Raw genomic sequence first — 8,656 nt, 5'->3', positions numbered from 1 at the left:
CCAGAGCAGAGGGGCTGGCAGACGCTCAGAGAGCCAGGATGGTTCAGGGTCCAAGGAAGATCATATGCTGTTGGGTGGGAGCTGTAGGGGAGTGAAGGTGCATAAGGAACGGGAGGAGTTGGAAAGACCCTGGCTTGGGTGTTCGAGGGTGGGGCTGCGTGGCAACGGACGGCACAGTGGGTGTGTGTTGGGGCGGAAGAACCACACCAGCTGAATCGTCCCCGTGGGGTTTTCTTCCAGTGTCTTAGTTCCAGAAGTTGCCGCATCAGAGGCTGAGGATTGAGGAACAAGTTATCGAAGGACAGCCTAAGGGGGAGATGAATGTGAAGCGGTGGAGAGGGCGAGCGCGAGGGCGCAGACACCTTGTGGAACTAAGAAGGCCTTCGTTCTCCTCCCGCCCCCCGCGGCTACATCCCTGAGAAAGGGGTATTGCTGCGAAGCCGCGCCAGGGCTGGCCGCGCCGAGGTGGGAGGCAGGATGGAGGGGCGGGAGCCAAGGCCGAGGGGGCGGACATGGGGTGGCGTCTGGCGCTCCATAAAGGGGTTGCGGGGGCCGCGCTCTCTTCTGCTAGGGCAGCGGCCACCGGCGAGGAACACGGCGCGATGCAGGTTCAGTGCCAGCAGAGCCCAGTGCTGGCAGGCAGCGCCACTTTGGTCGCCCTTGGGGCACTGGTCTTGTACGTCGCGAAGCCCTCCGGCTACGGGAAGCACACGGAGAGCCTGAAGCCCGCGGCTACCCGCCTGCCAGCCCGCGCAGCCTGGTTCCTGCAGGAGCTGCCCTCCTTCGCGGTGCCCGCGGGGATCCTCGCTCGGCAGCCCCTCTCCCTCTTCGGGCCACCTGGGACGGTGCTTCTGGGCCTCTTCTGCGTACATTACTTCCACAGGTAGCGTTTTTCCCCTGCGGGCGCCCAGTGCAGCGCACTGCCCTGCTCCCGGCGTCCAGGAGCACAGCGTGGGGCGCGCACCGAGGAACGCCAAGGAGGCAGCGCGCAGCGCTGTGAGAAACGCCAGGCCAGCCTGCGGGGCGCATCTGGCGGGGGCCGGGGCAGGGGCCGGGGCCTGGACACTAGAGAGTTGACAAGCGGCCGCGGGACAGATGCCACCTTCACTCCCCGGACCTCACCCGCTCTCAGCCTCTCCAAATCCTCTGGCTGCTGGAGAGAAAGAGGTCCTGCGGGCGGGAGGCGAGCTGGAAAGCTCAGGTTGGGCAGATCTATTGGACGGGACTGTTCCTTAATCAACTGCGTGCAGTCGGCGGTTACCTGTGGCATCTCGCGCCCCGTCCCGCTTCTCTTTCTTCCTTCACCTTTTCCTTGCAGGGTGGGGACAGGTCAGTTCTGGGATCTTGGGAGAGTCTTACGCGTTTGGCATCTCCCGAGGGAAACTCAGCTCAGAGGTTCTCATCGATTTAGTCTTTGCAGGTCTAAGGAGGAAGGTGGGTAGAGCCCAAATCCAGACTTCACAGATGGGGAAGAGAATATCGTGAGATCCCACTGACTTAAGCGAGGGTCCCGGCTTCTTAGGCCCCTCCCAAAAGCGACCAAGCACACCACCAATTCATCTGCCTTTCTAATTTCCCTGGGACTTTAATTGTGAGTGGGTAACTTAGAGCAAACTGTTCTTCTAGATTTAAAAAATCCGGGTTCAGGAGAACTTTGCCTTCTGCTCTGGGAAGGAAAGACAGGAAAGAGACCAAGGGATGTCAGAGAAAGACCGTCCAGCCTCAGTAAAGTCTCACAGGGAAAGGGAAGAACGAACAGATTGTTAAATTGCCTACCATGCCCAATCGTTTAGTATCTATGGTCTCACTTAACTCTATTGTAACCTTCTGAGAGATATTTATTATATCCACGTTATAAAGAAACTGAGGCTGAGTAAGGTTATGGGACTGAAAAAAGACAATACAGCTGGTGCCTGCTAAGATTCAAATCTGAGCCTGTGAATCTGAAGTTTAAGACCTTTTAGCCATTTTGAGTAGTCGGATATTCCATGCAAGAAGAGAACAGAGCCCATAAACAGAGAAAGGTTATCAAACAAAATCAAAATCTCGAAGAAGCACTGCCTTATTCTGAGTAGAAGATTCCTAGGGTCAAAAGATCTAGGAAGTTTGGATTAGAAATTAGGATAAAAATGCCTCTGGCATAATCTCTCTCATAAAAAGAAAGTGATGCCTCATTTCGAGAGGTGTCAGAGACAAATTTCAAACTGTCTTTCTTAATTCCCTCTTATCCTCTGAATCTTCTTTATTGGTCGAGATTTAATATTTATGCAATCTTAACCGAATTCTCACTCTTTTAAAAAGGCAAATGTTGTCAAGTAATAAGAACTAAACTGTATCCTTTCAACAAATATTTACTCAAAGCCTATTGTGAACAAGATTCTTTATTTTACACAGATTTTATTTTACTCAGATTTAGATGGTTTAATTTGCACAGAAAGAAGGATGTTGGATACAGGAGATAAGATATTAGTTCTTTATTTCACTGATTTTTGAACAGACATTTGACAGAGAAATGTGATTTTTATCAACAATTATTTTTATCTTCAAATTAAGTACCGTATGTTGGCAACATAAGCAATATTTTATGAGGTCATTTCATCTTAATGATTAGTGTTTTGTGACAATCCGATTAACATAACATTTAGGCTTGTTTTTGAAATCAAAAGGCACTTTGCACAATAAATTATGACCAGTGCATTAAAAAAAAACCCAAAGGAATAATTATGCATAAAATAAATACATACTGTCCTTCTTCAGAGGAAATTTTAAAGTATTAGTAAAGGACTTGGAGATTCATTCTGCCTGAGGGAAAATTGCCCACTGGAAGTACAACTCTGAGTTACTTGTCCCTGAGGCATCAGGACCTGAAGTTTGTCTTTCCTCTTGTTTGAATTTTTTCTTTGAGGCCACTGGAGTGTTTGATCTATTATTATTTGAGTGCTTACAGGGTGTTACACTCTGTGCCAAACACTCTGAGTAAATAATTTACTCATCCTCATACCAACCCATTTAGGTAGGCACACCCATTTTGCAGGTGGGAAACTGGAGCAAGAAAAGGTTAAATAACTTACTTGCCCAAGGTCACACAATAATGAGGAATCAGAGTTCAAACCCAGGCAGTACGAATCCAGATCTCAGGCGCTTCAGGTATGTTAATAAACTGTTTTATACTTGTTGGATAAATGAGACCTCATTCTTGCTTTTTAAAAACTATATTTATGCTTAAAATTATTCTTAAAAATTTTTTAAATTATAAAAACATTTTTTCTAATGAAAAATGGAAAAATACCCAAAGTAGAAAATACTCATAATTACATCTAAGTATATTAAATATTAATGTTTTAGAGAATTTCTATCAAATCTTTTTCCTTAAATTTTCACACATGCTTGTTATGTTGAATACATGGTTTTTTGTTCTGTTTAATTACCTAACATTTTATAGTAAGTATTTTCCCACATTATCATAGATTTCTTAATATCTGCTTATTTCATCTACTGTAAAAATAATAATTTACCTATATATTCATTTTTAGTTGGACAGTTAATTTGTCTTGGGGTGAGGCTAGGTTCATTGAAGCTGTGATGTACATTTTTTGCATCTAAATTCTTTTCAAAGGTTAGGTCTATTTTCTTAGTCAGGATTCCCAGAAGTGGTTCAAAGGTTATGAGCATTCTTTAGGGTCTTGATATAATCATACATGTCTGTTTTGAGGCTTAAGGTGTCATTTGGCTTGATACTGAGGGTGCATTAAGGAACAAACTTCAGGCTGTCTTGGTTTTATCTTGTCTTGTGTGTTGCTAAGACAGAGAAAAAGACGGAGAGAAAAGGAGGAAGGATGGCTCAGGTTTGGCTCAGACTCTTTTGCAAAATGTCCATTGGGGACTGTTCAAAGCAGCAATATGTCCCATCAAATAGAAGTTAAAACTCATTGCACTTTTCTCAATACAAGGATGGCACTCAAGAATGTAGATTCCACAGGGTCAAGGGTTTTTGTCTCACTTTTTTATGGCTGTATCCCCATTGTATACAAAGAGCTGGTACATAGTTGGTACTCACTAGAATTTGTTGAATGCATGAATGAACTCTACTTACAACAACAGTACAGATAGAATTGTAGGAGAGCTAGCAATTACTTGGGAATCATAATTGCTGAGATTGCATAGTTAGGTCAATTCAGATAACTTTCCTCCCTTCCGAATCTATTGTTGTGGCTGTTTGGATTCTTTAGCCACATGAAAATGACTGCTGCCTAAGCACTGTTGCCTAATCCCACTGCCAAAGTCATTTGAAGTCAAGAGTTATCTCACCTCTTGTTGACTGTGATTACAGCTGTGGAATGACCCCTTGTCTAAACTCTCTGATTGATCTTCACTTTGCCAAGAAGTCTTGGTGTTCCATACAGTGGTCGGTCACACAACTTCTGCATGTGGTGGCTGATGCCTTTTTCAAGACTTTGATGGGACCTTGATAACTGAATGAACAAGATAAATAAACATTTTTTTTTTTCCCAGAGAAAAAGTGACTACATTGTGAAAAGGTTTAGGGCAGTGTAACTTCCATGATACATATCTAGAAGCAGAGTATAATGCACACATTAGAGTCTGCTTGAATTCAGAGAGATACTCCCTGAGGTTTAGATGCTGACACATTTTTTTAAGTTAGCCAGATAAAATGATGGCTTCAATAAGATGCCTATTTGCTTTATTAGTCAGTTGTTCTCCAGCGGAATTTCTCCTCATCCTTCAAGATTCAGGTCAGGCATCATTTCCTCCAAGAAGCCTTGTCTGAGTCTTTTCTTCTCTCTAAATCCAGTTTGTGATGCTGTTCCTTGGGCTTTCATAGTAGCCAGTGTGGCTTTCCATGAGGCATTTCACACACTGGACCACAATTATCTGTTCTAAGGAAACGTAGTTCTCACCTGCCCAGCCTCTTCATTTTACAGAAGCAAAGCACAAAAGGTTGGGTCAGTTAGGGGCAAATCAAGGAGTTGGAACTTGAGTCTCCTCATGAGCCCCTGCCGATGCTTCTCTTATTTCATGAGAGGTGCAGATGTCTCAACTATTCAGAAGTAATCAGACCTCACTAAGGCAACTACTCATTTGCTGAGAATCAGAATGAGAAGTAATGACTACATTGGAAGCAATAGACAAATCCCTCCTCTTACAGATGAAGAAAAAAAAGCCCAAACAAGATAAGCAACATTCCTGTGATCACTTAATCATGTGTTAAGGATGTTCCTGAGGCATAATTTGAATCAATTAAGATTAACTGAAGGATTTTTTTAGAACGAGAGTCAGCAAACTTTTTCTGTAAAAAGTCAGGTCATAATCTCTATTGCAACAACTCACCCCTACTGCTATAGCAGGAAAGCAGCTACAGACATTATGTAAACAGATGAATGTGGTTGTATTCCAATAAAGCTTTATTTACAAAAACAAGCAGTGGGCCATATTTGGCCTATGGGCCATAGTTTACCAATCCCTTCTTAAGAAAACTATGAATGGCATAGGTTTACATTCAGTGCCCTGGTAATTCTATAATAAAATTTGGTTAAATTATGTAGCAAAGCAGTGGGCATATTTTAGAAAATTTCTGCTACATGTAAGTGGGGACTTGGTAGTAAATATTGTTTTCTGAGAATTCTTGGGTTCCAAGTTTTTTATTTGATCCTTTATGGGAAAATAGTAGGAGTCTTGGAATTTTCATTCTAAATGGAATGACATCATAAGCACATCTGAAAAATATATAGCTATGTTTGCCAAAAATATAAACCAGCTTTGGAGATCGTGACCATTTCACTTTTACCACATTGAAGAAAGGACCAACTTTTTGCCCATTTAGAATCTAATTTAATGTCTTAAAAAGAACAAACAAAATAAGTAATTACGATTGGAATTCAAGGATTCAGATTGACCAAGTGACAAGTGCCAAGTTACACAGCAAGAAAGGGCAGAGTGAAGCTTGAAGCCAGGTCTCCTGATCTTTATCAGAGTTCTATAAGCTCAGAACTGTGCTAGGTCTCATGGGAGTCATAGGAGTACAATGCCTAGTGCTTGCCCTCTAGAAAGAAGGCAGGAAAGAACCTTCATTGTGTGCTTCTCACTCTTTCTGTTGTGAAACTTGGGTGGCAGCAATGTCAGTCTGAGAGTATCAGGCAGGTGGGAAAATGTAAACTGAAGGGGAAAGAGGCCTGGTTAGCACAGGTCCCAGCCAGGCCACTGAACATTCATCTGAGCGGGCCCTAGTGCCTGTCTATGTTTGAATGTGCATGGGACATGCGGCAGATAGGTGGGTAGGTGTTGAGGGGGCCTCAAAATGGCACCCTTCTTCTCCATTCAAGTTCAGAACTAACTGAGAGATCCAGGAATTAGGTAACTAGAGACACATTATCACCTTTTATTACTGGTAAAGCTGGTTTGGGGGAATGTGGCTTTGATTTTTGGATTATGTGGGCCTTCTAACACAGTACCTTAGAAATACTTAGCTATGATCATGGCTGGGCAACCACAGGCCTCTCACAGTGGTGCCTGTTTTGAAAAGACAGCAGAAGGACTGAGCTGTACACATCCTTTGGCAGGTCCTGCTCCCAGATTGACCCATCAGGTAATTCACGTTTCCTTGCCTGAGGAGCAATGGGTGAGGGACAGTGGAAAGACTTGCAGTGATGCTCTGTGAGGGGCCCTCAGCCAGCTGGAGGGGGAGCATAAATATTTTTTGTTACTAGATGGAATACAGAAGTTGTCTACTTATTGAATTTTGCCACAGCCTGGCAACTTATTTCTGCAACTTGGTGTACCTCCCATTCTGCTGTTGACTCCCTGCCATGTATGGCAAACGGGGACATCAAAGTCTGCACTCAAGTTGTTTAAAAAGTTTCTGTGCTCAACCCAGGAGCCTTTAACGAGACTCAGCTCAACATAGGAGCTCTAAATTTTAAAAAACCCTGAACTAGGACCAACAGTGCAATTTGTCTTCCATTTGGTTATAGAAGGGAGAGAAAGGAAACCAATATTTATTGAGCTCTGGGTGTTCCAGGCATTATATTATGTTCTTTACATTGGCTATCTCGTTTCATCCTTGAGGCAATCCCTGTTGTTAGTGCTATTTTACAAGTGCTTGCAGTGCAGAGCATTGGTGGAGTGAGTGGGAGTGAGGATGGGAGACTTGACCTGGTCCTTGAAGAATGGCCTGTTCCTAGATTTTGGGTGGGGACGTGATGTCTGTTGGGAAAAGGGGCCCATTTGATGATCTGTGACTTAAATTTGCCTTATACTCTGTAGACTCAGTCTTGGAATATCTCTCTACTTTTAGATTCCAAACATCTTCTGTAACTGTGCCATATTATCCAGTCCTACTACCCAAGTCTTAAATTAGGCTCTGGGCCACTTTCAATTTTGTTTTTTAATATTTGCTCCATATTGTTAAGGCTGATCCTAGAAGTTACTGTGAAGAAAATAGGGTAATTTGCTTTTGATATTTTTTCTTTCTAACCATGAAACATCCCAAGATCTTTTTGTCATGTACAAACTCTGGTTCTCTTTTGACTCTCTGCCTGCTCTCTTGTATCAGCAGTACATGATCTTACTTCTATCTTTTAAAACTTAACTCTGTGTCTCGTGCTCTCAGTCAATGCTCTTTACTTGCCAAAAGTTACTTATGTGATAAACAAATCTAAGTTCCAGTGTATTGGGTTGTTTGTTTTCTTATTATTGAGTTTTAAAAGTTGTTTATGTATTCTGGATAGAGGTATTTTGCCAGGTATAAACTTAGCAAATATTTTCTCTCAGTTTGTGACTCGTATTTTTTATTTTCTTAACTGTCTTTTGTTTAAAAAAATTATTTTTAGGTTCAAGTTTACTTATGCAGTTTTGTTATACAGGTAAACTACATGTCTCAGGAGTTTGGTGTACAGATTATTTTATCGCCCCAGTAATAAGCATACTACCTGATAGGTATTTTTTCAACCATCACCCTCCTTCCATTCTCCACCCTCAAGTAGACCCCAGTTCTGTTGTTCCTTTAGTATCCATATGTACTTGGTGTTCAGCTCCCATTTATAAGTGAGGATATGCAGTTGGTTTTCTGTTTCTGTGTTAGTTTGCTGAGGATAATGGCCTGCAAAGGACATGATCTCATTATTTTTTATGGCTGCATAATATTCCATGGTATATATGTACCACATTTTCTTTATCCAGTCCACCATTGATGATATTTAGGTTGATTTCATGTCTTTGCTGTTGTGAATACTGCTGCAATGAGCATACACATGCATGTGTCTTTATGGTAGAACAATATATATTCCTTTGGGGATATACCCAATAATGGGATTGCTGAGTTGAATGGTGAGTCTGTTTTAAATTATTTGAGAAGTTCCCCCTAGCAGTGTATAGGCATTCCCTTTTCTCCACAACCTTGCCAGCATTTATTATTTTTGACTTTTTTTTTTTTTTTTTGAGACGGAGTCTCACGCTGTTGCCCAGGCTGGAGTGCAGTGGCGCGATCTCGGCTCACTGCAAGCTCCGCCTCCTGGGTTCATTCTCCTGCCTCAGCCTCCTGAGTAGCTAGGACTACAGGCGCCCGCCACCACGCCCGGCTAATTTTTTTTGTATTTTTAGTAGAGACGGGGTTTCACTGTGGTCTCGATCTCCTGACCTT

At 42.8% G+C, this 8,656-nt stretch overlaps 1 protein-coding gene across 1 annotated transcript in view; it reads left to right on the top strand.

Moving 5' to 3' along the window:
* Positions 1–564: 564 nt before the first annotated feature.
* The window catches only part of LOC105479694 (steroid 5 alpha-reductase 2), a 59,157-nt gene continuing 51,065 nt past the window's right edge, over positions 565–8,656 (top strand). Inside the window, exon 1 of the mRNA XM_011737822.2 lies at positions 565–883. Coding sequence (XP_011736124.2) covers positions 603–883 — 281 coding nt within the window. The 5' untranslated portion in view covers positions 565–602. The remainder of the gene's footprint in view (positions 884–8,656) is intronic.

This window comes from Macaca nemestrina, chromosome 13, assembly GCF_043159975.1.
Source record: "Macaca nemestrina isolate mMacNem1 chromosome 13, mMacNem.hap1, whole genome shotgun sequence".
NCBI lineage: Eukaryota > Metazoa > Chordata > Mammalia > Primates > Cercopithecidae > Macaca > Macaca nemestrina.
The sequence above is the reverse complement of the archived record's forward strand: the minus strand, read 5'-3'. Positions and strand labels throughout refer to the sequence as shown.